The 15,250-nt window shown below is 41.1% G+C and overlaps 1 protein-coding gene across 5 annotated transcripts in view; it reads right to left on the bottom strand.

The window, feature by feature from the left end:
* The window catches only part of FANCD2 (FA complementation group D2), a 45,616-nt gene that overhangs the window by 20,405 nt on the left and 9,961 nt on the right, over positions 1-15,250 (bottom strand). For all 5 annotated transcript variants that reach the window (XM_090147960.1, XM_031611499.2, XM_090147961.1 and 2 more), the window contains exons 10-23: positions 14,139-14,226; positions 13,625-13,729; positions 12,460-12,560; positions 11,569-11,677; positions 11,169-11,204; positions 10,637-10,780; positions 9,516-9,650; positions 8,017-8,148; positions 5,904-6,011; positions 3,420-3,529; positions 1,943-2,003; positions 1,339-1,464; positions 383-456; positions 139-279 (exon numbers count right to left, since the gene is read on the bottom strand). In XM_090147960.1, the coding sequence (XP_090004086.1) occupies positions 139-279; positions 383-456; positions 1,339-1,464; positions 1,943-2,003; positions 3,420-3,529; positions 5,904-6,011; positions 8,017-8,148; positions 9,516-9,650; positions 10,637-10,780; positions 11,169-11,204; positions 11,569-11,677; positions 12,460-12,560; positions 13,625-13,729; positions 14,139-14,226 (1,470 nt within the window). The remainder of the gene's footprint in view (positions 1-138; positions 280-382; positions 457-1,338; positions 1,465-1,942; positions 2,004-3,419; positions 3,530-5,903; positions 6,012-8,016; positions 8,149-9,515; positions 9,651-10,636; positions 10,781-11,168; positions 11,205-11,568; positions 11,678-12,459; positions 12,561-13,624; positions 13,730-14,138; positions 14,227-15,250) is intronic.

The following is a 15,250-nucleotide window of genomic DNA, read 5'->3' as shown; positions in this document are numbered from 1 at the left end:
AACAACGAAAACTGGCAAATCCTCCACCCAGTTCCTCATCAAGCACTTAGGCAGCCAGGGCTGGGCACAGTGTACTGCATCAAATGAAAATACAGTTCTTTGAACTGTAGTATGACTGCATGGTAAATATCAAAGTACCTTTTCCTTGGATTACTCATTTCATCAGTGACCCTGCCAAGCTCACTCTGTGAGACCAGTGGTAGGAGGTTAATGGCAATTGCTCCCTGAGTTTCATCTTCATCCAGATTATACAAGGACTTCACTGGGAACAAAAAGGAACTGCAAGAAAAGAAGACAAGCTCAGTTGAAAGGACCACAGTGTTTACACATTCAGTTCTCAGTAGCAGAAATATTACAAAGATTTAGCCAACGTTCAGCATACCCATCCACTGTAGGGCTGAGATCAACCACAAAGTCATTGGGAAAGTCCTCCACCAAACTCTTCCCAAACTTATCCTATAAAGAGAGGAAAAAAACTGCTCAACAATTTGGCTCAGTGAAGCAAACTGTGACAACTGCAGTAGAAAAAGCAGAAGACAAGGCCAAGCAAAAGGACACTGGAACAGCCACAGCAGTGAAACCCACTGCTTGCAAGGACTGACTTTAAAGACAGTTAGGACACATTGCCAAGCATACAGAGCCAGTCCCAAGAAGAACTTTAACCTGTACCAGCCTTGCTAAGAGAAAGAAAAAAAAAAAACCACATTCAAGATGAATGCTTTTCCTCCAGGGAGCACTCAGTTGGATGCCAGAAATGACTGGCTTTTCTAGCCTAGCCAGTCCTGTTCGAAAACACAGCTCCTCTTCTACACAACCAGTTGTTGCAAAGAGCACAATGATTCCAGCAAGAAAGAGAGATGAGCCCTTGCTCTTCCAATTACCATAAATCTTCCTATGGCTCCTCCAGGTCCTTTGGTATCAGACAGCCTTAATTGTCTGACCAGAAGCCAATTCTGATAAGAAGTTTAAAGCTCTTCCAGGTTCTACCTTGTTTATGGATATCAAAAGCCTACTCTGAAATGTCTATTTATTTCCTTTAAAAGTCTTTCCTCCTTCCTGCTGTCATGTGAAAGTTTACATAGAGGAAGCTGTTAAAGCATAACAAGGAATCTGTCAAAACAGACAAACAAAAAGCTCCAAAAAAAAAAAAAGAAAACCCCACAAAGATGAAGGAGTAGTTTGTATCTCCTCAATCTCTTACAGGAACCCTAGCATGCCTACAACAAAGAAACAGTTCTCAGACTGGAGTAAAATCCAGTGCCCTGTCCATACTTCAAAAACATCACGTTTCTGAAGAACATATTTCAGTGATTAAATTCAAAATACTTTGCAACATACCAGGAGCTGCAGGTCCAAATTTCCCTTCTGCTTCTCAATCAAATTGGCAAGTTCATCATAGTAGAGAGCCAAGATCTCTGGTGTTTGCTCACAGCAGAAGCCAACAAGGTCCAGCAGTGTAGAAAGCTGAAGGCAGAGAACAGTTTGTAGAACAGGTAAATAGACACGACTAAAGCTTTTACCTTAACTTCTCCTTTTTGCATTTATTTATTCTGAGGCATGACCAAAGCTTCAGCTCTAGGATAACAGCCGTGGTGGCTACTTTTGCAGAGATGCAGTTTATAGAAGGTCTTTCAAGGACCTAGCACTGCTCCACCACGGGACAACACAAAAGAGATTGTCCTGTTTCTTTGTCTCTGAAATAATATTTGGATAGAAGACTTTCACTAGATGCCTGCAGTACTGCATGAGTGCTATTTTAACATGGTACTCCCAAACAATTTCTAATAGATTCTTGGCTCTGTAGTTAACATACAAGCATTTCAAGCTGAGTAAAGCTGACTGTCAGACACACACAGTGCTTCACCTGAAGGAGATCTTCCTGTTGACCACATCCTCTCTCTGCCCCACACTGCCCCAGTATGCACCCATTCTTGGCACCCACCTGCCCATCACATTCGATGCTCGGCTCAGGTCTCTCCAGCGAATCACCATCTGCTTCATTTCTGAAAGCAATTGATAACCTCACTTTCATGATACAACACCCATGATGGCAAAACCCATCACACAGAGAAATTCACTGAAGAATTATACATGAAAAAAGACACATTTGGTAACAGTACGAGGGAAACACCTGCTGCTGTTTTACTCATTTGGGACAAGACTCAACATCATCTTCAAGATTACACTTCTTCTGACCTCTACTCACCCACCTTTCTGAAGGCCATGTAGCCTCACCTCACCATGAGCCTAATATCTACTATATCTAGTACATGATGCCAACTACTCAAATTCATGCTGCTTACTTGCAAGGTTCAGAAGGGTAGTCTTTTTTCCTCTGATAAGGAAGGAGGATTTGCCTCCTTCAAAGTGTTTCTGATGAAATCAGGTAGGATGCTAGTAAGGTAGAGACCCAACATACTATCAAGATATTTCTCAAGTGCCAGCAGATACATTTTCCCAAAACACTTGGGTCAGACTTGGACTGGGAAGGAATATCTCTGTAGGTCAAACAGCCAAGTTCCCTAGGGATTCAAACCTTTTTTTTGAGACACAGAACACACTCCCACCTGAGGGGTCATCCGTGTGCATTTTACCTGGCAAGTCTTTTGCTACTGAATGGTGCTTGATGTGCTGATGACTCCATTCTTGTGTTGTTCTTTTTTGTCTGTAGTCTGCATTTTAGGATTTTCTAAACCTCTTCTTGAAATAACTATTTTATCTTTTCCTGCTTAGACTTAGGCCAGTGCAAGTCTGATGTCAGTGTTATGGAAGCAACCATAAGGAAGCCCACTAACTCAGGGCCTACAATTGGCTTTTCTCTTTATGTAATAAACAGCAAAAGTATTTCATTAAGAAGTGAAATATCAGCAAGCTACACCATACTTCCAAACACAGCTCAAAAGTTTCTAGTCTAAACTCTTCAATCTTTGTTGCAGTTCTTACCAGGAGTTTGCCTGGTTCGTCAACACTGTTTATAAATTATTTATGCAGTACATTGAAAGCTGTCACGTCAATACCTAGCATAGAAGTAACATTTTTTCTTCTTACTTCTCCATTATATTTCTCTGCATTCAAACAGGGTACATTAGATTATTCAGCCTTAGCTTTACGGGCTGATCTGCATTCAGTCCACCACAGTATTCAATTTATTTTCCCTAAGTGTTAGGTCCCACTAGTGCTAGTCAAGGCCTTTGTGTATAAGCACTAACAAGAAATTCAGGGGATGCCTTCAGGATTTGCAGCAAGCAGCAGTACTACACAGTTAGCAACACCAAACATTGCAGTTTGCAGGTAAGAGTTAAGTTACTGGATCTGACCAAGATGTGCATGCACTAGAAGGCAATGCCTTCCTGCCACCTTTCCCTACTCCAGGTTGTCTTAAAGCATATTGAATTCACCTCTGTACATTTTCCTCTTACCTTTTTAATGCCACACTGCCCATCATGGTAACAGAACCAATAATCCCCATCTGTTTGTGGTTGGGAACAGAGCTGGAGAGCCACTTCCTGATCACCATATGCATATCATCCTAAAAAGAAAGACACAGCCTATATCATTACAGAGGCATCTGTGCCCACCACTCTGTTCTATCAGCATCTTCACCTGATGTCATCTCCAAAGGCTGCACAGAGATGATTGATTGAGATAACTTTGAGCTCTGTAGACTGAACATACGTCCTGTGATTTCATTTGTAATTAATGTAATTGTCAAAACTGTAGGTAAGCTTGCAAATAGCATTGTAAGTGCTTTGGCTTTGCTCCAATTATTATACAGTCTAGATTTCTTCTACAGTTAAGAGAAGAATATATATTAAAACATAGTATATATTCTTGCAGTCCTCCACACACACTGCAGCTGCAGAGCTACCCTCCAAAATACAGTCAGCTGGAAAAGGCTCAGGAATGGAGTAGTTTCTGATGAAAGTCCAAGGAGAGCGCTAGTGAACAGCAGAACAGACACCCAGGTTTAAGACATTCCTCATGCTGCCTCTGTTATATCTTTGGTGTGGGAAATCATGCAATCACAATTGTAAAGGCTTCTATGCAGCAGCTCCATAAGCACACAGCAGGCCTCAATGCAGCATGCTTTAACAGCCATACCAAAGCACCTGAACAACTGCACTCTCCCAGGATGGGCACAGCTTTGAAAAAACCTGGAAGTCTGAACTGCTAAATATGGACTAAAGTGGTCTCCTGATGCTGAGAACATACAGCATATCCCTGTTAGAAGGAAGAGCATTCTCAGACTGGAAAAGAGCATGTGAGGAGCTATGAGACAACTTAAAAGCAGCTTCATAGAAGTAACAAAGATCTCACAGGCCACCATAAAACATTATGGAAACATAATGGCCCTGATTGCCTTGATACTTATTAACTGCCCTTGTAGGTTCTGCAAAGGAAGGGGTTAACTCACGCAGAGAGCTCCCTAAAAGCAAAAGTTCTATCCTGAGAGTGGTCTTGAGATAGAGGAGATGAAGGCTTGAGTTACGCTATGGAAAGAACTAGTGCCAACAAGATCAAACTGGAAGCAGGAGAAAGGAGAATACATAATTATACCATCTTTTCTTGACCTCTGCTAGGCAAGATGCTTCTGAAATGATCTGTGCAATTCTAGCACAAAAGCCCAGCCTGCCTGTAGTGACATATACCCAAGATACAACTATTTTAGAACTACATTAAAGAGAAAACAAAGAGGAAGTTGGTTCCAGGATACAGATTTCTTTGACATCCCACCCCTGGAGACTCAATACCACCAAGGACAGAGCCAGACTGTCAGCCTTGGATCCCAGTCACAAACTCTCAGCTCAGAATAAATTCCAGAGCTTATGCTCCTTTCCTTCTGTTTGCAATTTAAGAGAGACAGACAGGCAGAGTACCTTTCTGTGATGGCTAGTCCTTTTAGGCTGTAAAATCACCCAGTGTGGATCGCTGAGGCAGTTTTGCACAACTCACATATAGAAAAGAAAGACTCAGGAGGGGAAAAAAAGTCACTGAAAATTTTGGCAGAGTGGAGTTCAACCTTAAAGAGAGTCAGCTGGAAGACTTGAAATGACTACAAACATGCTATGTGCTACAGACCATTCAGGAAGACCAAAAAAGTTTTCCTTCATAATCTCAGGCATTTGCAAACATACTCACAACTTGAAGGGACTAGAAGAAAAAGAAATAGTCCTAATTTCTAAGAGCTCAGACTTAAGAATGGAAAGATTTTAAACCTCAACAATTCTATTGCAAAGTAAATGCACTTAGGATATTTCTTTATCTTTATTTGATCATTCTTGCTCAAGGAGTGGGAAACAAGAGGCACAAAAGTTCTGAAGTCCACCACTTGGCAGCAGTCCTCTACACTGCAGTTTACTTCTGCTAACACGAGTACCTGTCATATCTGATCTACAAACATTAAGCACTTGGATCAAGACAAGCATCTTGGAGAAAGGAGCTGAACTATGCTTTCTGAATACTTCAAATTGATGGAGAAATAAAGCTTGAGAAAGAAGATACTAAATTTACACTTTAGCACATCTCCAAAGCTCAGCTAGGCAAAGTCACAGCCAACCTGATCTCGTGCTGGCAACAGTCTTTAACTGAGAGGTTAGATCAGAGACTGACACTGGTCTCCTTCCACCAACATTTCTATCAATCTATTCTTTTTAGATTTGAAAGAATAGGGCGCTTCCAGGAAAGCTAGGAGATGTAGAGACGCTGTGGAGAGCACTTCCTGTGCAGGACAGCAAAGTCTGGAGCTGCAGCTCAGCTTGCAGTTGTGGAGAAGGGTATTAAGCTAAAGGACCTCACATTACTTGCTGGTCATAAATGAGCTACTATTTGTACAATACAAGAACTTAGTCCAGCTAAAAGAACCATGGCACAGCTCAACTCCTTTCTGCCGTGTCCCTGCTTACCTGAATATAACTTCCTTCTTGTCTCTGGCTGAATGCCAGTGTGCTGAGAATGTAGAAGAGCTTCCGGATCTGGCATGGATTCAGTTTCTGCATAGAGTCTAAAATGGTCTGTAAGAGAGAAGCCACAAACTAACTCAGATACATCAAGAAATCCTTTTCAAATTCCAACAACTGTCAGCCAAAGAGCAGCCAATTACCTTTACCTTTTTTGTATGCGTAGAAAGAATCTACTTTGAAATGAACACAAATGCAGAGCTATTGGTCTGCCCTTAATTCTTGCAGTTTGAGGTATTGGAAGCTGACTGGGGAGAACAATTTGGCTACTACAAGCATTTTGGGAGTGCTACAATCCCACTAATGGCAGCTATTCAGCTTCTATCATGGATTTTCTCAGTGCTCAAAGTATTTAAGATGAACAAGTGAATTTGCTGATATTTCCAACACAAACTCTGTAATAATAGCCAGACCTTTAAGAATTTAGAGGAGACATCATCTGTGCTGAATGGCACCCTCAGGATATTTCTTGTTCTGAGTATTTCAGTGAAAGCAATCCAACTGTTTCCCACAGCACTGCTGTTTTTTTTCCACTACTGACACAGCATTTTGCTAGTATTATTTTTCTTCTACAACTGGCCAACCTTGAGCAGGATTTAGAACAAGGCACTGAGTATGACAAGGGCAACTGCAGGATTGGTTACCCACTTTCTGCCATTCCCAAGAAAATTCATCCAGTTTAACACTAAGAAGTAGTTTGAGGAGATCTGTAGACCTGTCTCTATGCTAGAAAGGCTCCAACTCTGCGTGAAACCTGCTGGCCATCTGCAGCCTTGCAGATAACTGGCTACTGCCTCTACTACCTCTGAGATGCAAGTCAAACATGGTACACTGCAAGTCCCAGAGGTGTGGCCAGAACATTTATTAATACTTGTCATACAGAAGCTTTGGTAATGCATTGAAGATTAGCCCACAGAAACCATAATCAGTAAATAACCTGCCAAGATAAGAATGTGCAAACAAGGTTAGGAGGTCAGTAGGTCTCAGCTGAATGCTGTGAGCAAGTGTTCCCACCACGTTTGTGACAAAGCATTCAATGAGGTGGAAGAAATCTATGCTGTCTCTTCCAAGGACCGCTTTCAACCTTGAGCCCCCAGCACATCCCAGCTCTACCAGAAAGAAGCGAGTCCCATTTCTCCATTTTATGGATCAAACATGATAGACTGCATACAAATTCTTATAGCAGACCTTAACATCCTCCCTTGAAGCATATTTTTAAAAGCTGACATATATTTAACAATCAATCAACCAAAAAGTGAAAAGTACTCCACTTTCCTACAGTGGGTACTTAAACTACAAAACTCACTGCCACCAAGTGGGCAAATACAAAAATACATCAGAGGTGTGGGAAAATGCATGTACCCACAACTCCTCGAGGGGAAATTCAGGGTCCTTAAAGTACAAATCACCACGGGAGGATGTTCAAACAGAAAAATGCTGCGTGCCTGCCTTGCGATTTTGCTCCCCACTTACTCTCCACCTTTGCTGCTTCTGGAATTTGGCAGTTGTGCAGGTCTGGCTCTGCTAATCATTATTAGGAGTCAAGAATTCACTGTTTCTTTTTTCCCTATTGAGTACTTTCTTTTAAGTTTTAGGAAAGTCTTTTCCTATTCTTGCTAGGAGCTTTGTTTTATGATTCAAAATACTGGCTAAGTGCTGACAATCTTTCAGCATAGCAGAAGAGGAAGTCTACAAAGGCAACAGGTTTTTGCCAAAGATTTGGAATAGCTGATATTAATAATGAAATGATTTATGTATATATAAATCATTTTCCTTCTATCCATAGATGTCATTCCATCCCTGCAACACACACGTTCTCTGTTTACAGGGAAGAGTAACTTCTTTTTCTAGTCCAATTTCCACTTCCAAAAATTCATAGTCCAACTCACACCTTCACAAAAGGTTGCTTTTCATCCTGACCATTGCATTTCTCAGAACAGCTTTACAGATACAGGTTGTTTTATTAAGGATATTTCTGAAGCACACTGACCTATTCTGGATCTGGGACAAAGTTGTGAAAGGATCCTGAGATGTAATGTGCCCACAGATCTACACGTACCTTCACGAAGGTGGCATAGCGCATCAGCAGGGATGTGTGTAGGATCACCAAATCAGTGAGCACGTCCAGAGAAATATCCAACTCTGTTTCATTTCCACTGCATACATGAGTGACCAAAGCACATACAACCTCCTAAGGAAAGACCCCCAAGAGAATCTGCAATGAAATGTCAGTGGAAAAATGCCTGCCCTTGTTCTGCCTGCCGCTATGTTCTACTCACATAAATATACGGATCGAGTACAGATAATCATCTTGAAACTCAGCCCTATAATTCTAACTTTCTTCTCAGTTCACTTTCTAATTCCAGATAGTCACAATGTTGGCATTCTCCTTCAGCCTGAATTTTATTCAGTTTACGAAGAGCTTCTGGAAGCTTTTCTTCACCATTTTCCTCCTGCCTGCGTGCTAACAGTCCTGCAGCTCGTGCTCTCTGCTACTACCACTTCAGACAATAAAAGCCCACATTATTTTCACATGCACACAGAATGTTGCACCTTATCCAGGAAAACACTGCCTCTAACTACGCCATCCAGTGTCTCAACTCTCTTTATCAACAGCTGTTCAAAAGGACATTTTCATTTCAAAAATCTTTTTGTTGGCCTTACTTCAGCTGGCTTCCAGACACCCGTGCCTCTGCAATCTCATCCACTGTCTGGGGTTCTGGGACTTCCCTACATCACTAACTACTAACACAGCCAAGCTCTTTGGAAATTCATAGCATTTCAAACTATTACTAAACTTATTGCAGACAACATGTCTCAAGCTTTTCTCAGCTGGTTAAGTTTGCTGTACCAAGTAAATATAGATGCAAGGTCACAACCAGCCTTAATTGCAAACATACTGTGTCAAAAAAGTGCAAACATATTCAAAAGAATTTGCAGAGCTGTCTTTGGTCCCCAGATTTTCTTATCTCACACTTAAAGTCAAGCCTGCAGTTATTTCAGAGTATGCAAAAGAAGTCCAAGGTGGTCAGAGCTCTGAGGGGAAGCTGTGTGTTTTCAACACAGTAAGTTCTCCAAGGAAAGTATTTCAATATGAATCATGTGTGACTTTTTTTTTTTTTCCCCCTTTTAAAACAGAGGAGACTCAAAGAGATTAACATAGAATAGAAACAAGAATTTATGAGCAAATTTTCTCTGTGACCCTGAGGTTCAGTCCAGCTTTCAGGCTACAGCTCAGTAAAACTGTTTGCTTCTTGACCTGCAAAAAAGAACAGCATAGTCCTCTCTGCTCCATATGTGGAGTTTTTTTGGTTTTTGTTTTATTATTTTGTCACTTCTGAGACCTGCCTACTTGCTCCCTGCTCCTCTCAGCAGTCTCTGTGCCTCAATCAGTTGCTACCAGAGCTGTGATCATCTTCTTGGCTTATTCTATAGCAGAGGTCTCTCTCAAAGGCTTCCAGTTGCCCGAAATCCCCTCCTCTGAAGGATGAGGGCACACACCCTCCAACAAAGTGCAAACACACAAAAATAAAACAAATGCCATCTATCACACTGTACCTGCTGGCAGTAAGAGTCAAAGACTGCAAAAGCTTGTTTGTACATGCAGCTGCCAAAGGAGACCACAGCTGGGTGTGCAGAGTGCAGAAACGTCTGGGCAAGCGATAGAATTGAAGGGAAGAAATCCTTGATGACCTGAAAAATAGAAATATAATACAACATACTGCAGCTCATCTCAAAAACTTTGTCTAGATCAGTAGATTTTTTCCAGGCTGTCCTGTCCAGCAGAAATGGGCAACAAGAGCAGATAAGGCAGACCAGAATGGCTTTCTCTAACCTTGCCCACACAAAGAATTTTCAGATCGGTTACGCCAACCTGCCAGGCTGCAGAGCTCACAGCAGAGTATCCCTTATCAGTGACACCATGGGAAGTCACTTCACAGCAATGCACCACAAATTAAAAGCCACAGGGCAGACATGCTCTTGGCACTACTTTGACAGAAGGACTGTCACATCAATATAAAACATAATTTTGATTTCTCTGAGTAAAGTTAGCTTAATCTCTTACAGCAGCTTTGAACAAGCTCTCACTCATGTAAAGTGGCCTAATTAACTTCTTCTGGAAGGGTTGCTCAACTAAAATTGAATTAAAAGCAGTTACGTTCAGAATAAATGGAATAAAAGTCCCCACTTGTGTTACTGACATAGGTTATTTTAAATTCTTAACAGTGTTTTTCACCTGTTCCCCCTATTCCTGCCCTGTATCGCTTTTCAGTTTTGAAAACTCTGTTCAGTTTTTCAGATATTTTCTGTTTTCTCACAGCATTAGGCAAACACATGCCATATACACAGACACCATATATATAAATATAAAAAACAGCACACAGAAAACGATATATTAACTCCTAAAAACACAGTGGGAGACAACAGCAAGTCAGGAACATGCAGTAGAGACCTTAGGTTTATCACAAAGGCTGAAACGTTTTGCACCAAAATAAAGAAAAACTGTTCTCTTATTAAAGAACAGATGACAGTTACAACAGAGGACATATACCCTGGGAGACTGATTAGTGACCAAGAAACTCTGAAGTATACATAATGCAGCACAGGGTTAAATCATCATCTGACAGGACATTCGAGGGATGAAGAAGGGGGAGTCCCAACACAAAATCAGCACTGACCATGGAATGATTTTGGAAAGCATTCTGCACCAGCTGCTCTGGCATGAAGCCCAGGCGAATCTTGCTCCTCAATAACTTCTCAGTTTGCTTCCTGTTCTTGCTGTTTGTAGAATGGATTAGCAGCAAAACGATCAGATCCAGAACCTTTAGGAAGAAACGGCTGTTAATCATTACGCTGAAAAGGCATGAAAACATGCCAGACAACTACACACTTTGAAATCAAAACTAAGAAGGAAATCAAGAGCTCAAAAAGCCCCTGACAGCCACAATTACAGCAGAACTCTCATCATTCCGACAGGAAAGATCTCAACTCTGTCTCCTGATGCATGGAAGGGATGAATTAAAGAGTTACAACAAAACGAACGGCTGTTACAGTGGCAATAAGTCAGACACCAACAGAACCACCCAGGCAACATCACTGGTGGTTTCTACTCTAATTAGAAAAATCTCTCCATCTATGCCCATAGAGAGAGCTATGAGAACCACCAGAAAAGGACACTCACAAAGAAAAGCATAGAGTCAGAAGTATTACCTTGTGGTCAGACACAGACGTGCTGTTCTCAATAGCCTAAGAGCAAAAACAAAAACCAAAAATCAAGAAAGCTGTTACGTTAAAGTACAATACTGTATTTTAAAACCATGAGTGTTATATGAAGACAAATGAAAAAAGGCATACACCAAAACACTTCACTGCAACAGGACAGTTATCCAAACCAGCAAACTGGATCTTGCCAGCAATTCAGAATTCAGAAGATACTCAAAAGAAACACATGAGAATTCAGCATGGATATTTTCAAACAGCACTGGTCTTGTAAAAAACTAAAGTTCTGGAAATGAATGAAATCTCTATCAGTAACTATCAGGGCTAATGTTCACTTTTTGATATTTGACTGAATTATATGGGGAAACAAGGTCTGACATGTGCATCTTACCTTAATCCAGGCTTCAGAGACATCTTTCTGGAATCTTACAGCTAACTTGATCACATCAAAAAGCACCTTCACACAGTTCTGGCTGGTGGTCATTTGGCTCATGGAAGAACTGTTAATGACCAGAAAAGATGACTCAGCCATTGTAAATATTGTTGTGAAAGGGACAAGGCAGCCTAGCAATCACAGCAATTACAGAAAGCAGCAATTCTGTAGAAGGAATGCTTTGGTAAGGGCAGGGAGATTCAGAACAGGGTGGAAGCAGACACTGCAAGACCAAAGACGTACTTAGGGAGAACCTAAAGATGAACTTGCAGCAAACACCTTCATTACAAATGGGGCCATGCACCCTCATGCAGATGCGGATGCAGACAGCTTCTTGCCTTCTCTCTGACTTTAGTGAAAGGATGTAAGCTATGCACAGGGCACTGTCAGTGCACCAGATTAGTGCAGAAAGGCAAAAAAAAAAAAAAAATGAGGGTTAGGGATAAGCTGAAAGAGCTGCTGAATTAAGGTGAACATTTTTGCTTTACAATGAAACACATCAGTATATTGTCTGTGGAGTCTGAGCACTAGAAGGGAGTTCACAGAAAGGCAATGAGTTGCTCAGAATAAGAAAATAAATTCCAGCTGCCAATTCAGCCTCTGAAGCTGGCACCATGACAGATTTTCTTTCCCAGTAGATTTATACCTGCAGCACTGCAGGGGAAGTTTGCTGAACAGGGATTGATAAACTTGTTATGCTAGCATCAAGTAGGAAGTAATAGAAGTGTCAGCACCTTCACTTAGGACAAATTAGAATGAATGTAAGTAGGTGCATCTCTGAGACCAGATAAAGAAGAGATGAAGGCCTCATGTACCATTTCATCACTGCAGAATCACAGAAATAGTTACCTGGCCTGAGCTTGGCTTTTAAGCTTTCTTTGGGAACCCAGCATCTGCAGTGGCAGAACACATGATGACAAATCCAAGCTCTTACGAAGATCAGAAATCACCTGTAAAACACAGATCCCTGCACAAATTGTTCTGATATAAGAGGGGGGGAACGAAAAAGACTAAGGAAAATTTAAATTTAAATCCCTCAGAATAACCCTAGTATTACAAATCCAATACTCACCTATTTGTGAAGATGTCTAAATATTTAGCTGTGCTCAATGTTTGTTTGTTTGTTTTTTTAATTACTTCTTCATCATATTAAGATGGCATGAATGCATGCAGGCAGAAAGCAGAAAAGGATTTCTTAAAAGTTACCCTATGAAGTTTCCACCTATATTCATGACATGCTGCTTTTAACTAATTTTATCTTGTTTAGCAGCAGAACAGGATATGAAGTTGTGGGGCTGTCAAACCACAGATGAGCACAAGATAGGCTGCATGTTATAGGCATACATTTTTCATAGTGCTCTCCCTTGAAGATCTGGGCAGATCACAATCTATATCTGAATTCTGTTGAGGTTTCCTCAAAGAATGAAAAAAAAAAAACCAACCCCACATTCAATCATTCAGCAAGGTTGGCTCAACCAAGGAGTCTTACAAGGGAGGATGGTCCTCCAAACATAGAAACATTCCAAAAAGGATGGTTCTTAAAGGAGCATTTTGTACAGAAGGTACAGAAGGTGGAGAAAACAAGAAGAGAATTACTAAGTTACAATCCCTGTTCTTTTGAACAATTTAGGAGTTTAGAACCCTTAAAAGTTCTAATGAGTGAAAACTCTAAGACATAATTCAAAGGCTTAAATTTGCCACAAAGAGTTTTTCAGTCTAGGAGCTTAAAATAATTTCATAACATTGATACTGAAAAGATAATTACAAGTTCTAAAAACAAATGAGAAAAATCTGCTAGCAGAAAGGGGTAGATTTCAATTTCATGCCTCAAAGCATAACCAAATCCATGTTAAAGGACAGCTGCTTTCCACACATGCTTTGATCCTTGACAATACTAAAATTTTACTTGGAACTATTAAAACATACACCTTTATGTGTTGAATAAACAGCCTCTGTTAAAACCTGCACTGGATTATAAAACTTATTGGTCTTTAGTACAGGGAGAGCTCCGTACCTCTACAGCATCTGCAGCCTTGACATTATGGAGGATGAATTTTACGACCACAGGCAAATCCTCCAGTTTTACAGAAGGCACAATGGTCATGGCAGACTGCCGCACCTGAGGGGAGAGCAACATGGGTTAGCTGCAATCATATGGTTCACAGAAATACAGAGTAGGTTGTTGGGAGGAATCTTTGGAGGACTTGAATGCAGCCTTCTGCTCATAGCAGGAATATCATAATTACTAGACCAGACTAGCCTTGGCTTTGCTAAATTTTGAGGATCTTCAGAGATAGACACAACCGTTCCCCTCCCTGATGCTACCTCTGATAATCCATGTTAGTACTGTAGACCCTAACCCACTTTGCAAGTGTCCAACCTGAACCCCTCAGGCTGTAATTTGTGGCTACTGCTCCTTATCATATCACCTGGCACTCCCAAGAAGGTTTTGCACCATCATTTTTAACTGGCTTTTGAAAGGGAAGAGCCTAGAAGAGTTTGCTCGATCACCCAGCAGAAGCTCTTACCTCAGCCAGAAGTTCTGCATCAAGATCCAAACGAGAAAGAGCATCTAGAATTGGAACTGTGAGTCGTCTGCCTTGTTTTAGTAAGCAGCTGATGTGCAAGGAAAAGAAAACAAATCATCTTCTTAATATAAGCATGAATTCATGTTTAGTAAACTGTGAGATTCTAGTCTTTTTGTGTTCACCACAAATATCTTAGAAACAGAAAACATACACCACTGACTTTATAGAAAACTTGCTCCCTAAATTATCACTCTCTGAACACAATGAATGATAATTTTGTGGCTGTTGGTGTGAAGCTGATATGAAGACTGTACCTTTTTTCAACACTGGAATAACTGGGAGCATGGAGAAAAGCGTGGCAGCAGCCTCAAGCAAAAACCTGAAATTTGGTAGGTCCTGGTTTCATTATAAACAGAAAAATAGTGGGGAAAGGAGGGGGTATTGCTAGTATATTACTTAACCTGACTTTATATCTAAGAGAGAATGTGTTGCCACTGCCTTGCCATTAACAAAGGATCGTTACAAGCTACTGGAGGGCTCTAAGCCCCAGATGTTAGCAGGTGTACAAGGAGCAGGGAAGACTGAGTAAAGAGAAAACCTTTAGAGGGGCATTTTGGCATAGCTGGGGAGGAACCCATCCTCTGCTTCACCAGGAGTGGGGAAGGTGAGGAATGGAAGGACAGTTCAGCAAACAATCCATCAAGTCAGAGCGGTAAAAAAAATTTTGTGGCCTCTGCCACAAAAGATTCCTTGAAAGAGCCCTTTGGTTTTCCCTGCAGTACCTCTTGGGTCAGACTCCAGCCAGTTCTTCTGCAGTTTCCTCCTTAAAGCTACACACAACAGGAGTGGGCAGCATAGCTTTGTTCTCAGGTACACAGCTGGGGCTTTACATGGACCCCACTAAACCTGAGAATCTCTGTGCTGGCCAGGTACCAAGATGGCAATGTAGAGGCTGTTAAGACAGAAGGCAGGTTTCCAGTCTTGATGTTTCTGCTCTTTGTTTTCTGATTTGCCATCTACAGTTGTTTCTTGCTTTACATGTATGTTTTTGACAATGCTTTGTTAGCAAAGATGTTCTGTGAAGCCTTGAAAGACACCTGCTTTGCTAAACA

This window comes from Phasianus colchicus, chromosome 11, assembly GCF_987193195.1.
Source record: "Phasianus colchicus chromosome 11, bPhaCol1.hap1.1, whole genome shotgun sequence".
NCBI classification, from domain to species: Eukaryota; Metazoa; Chordata; class Aves; order Galliformes; family Phasianidae; genus Phasianus; species Phasianus colchicus.
Note: the sequence above shows the minus strand (reverse complement) of the source record. Positions and strands in the feature narration are given on the sequence as shown.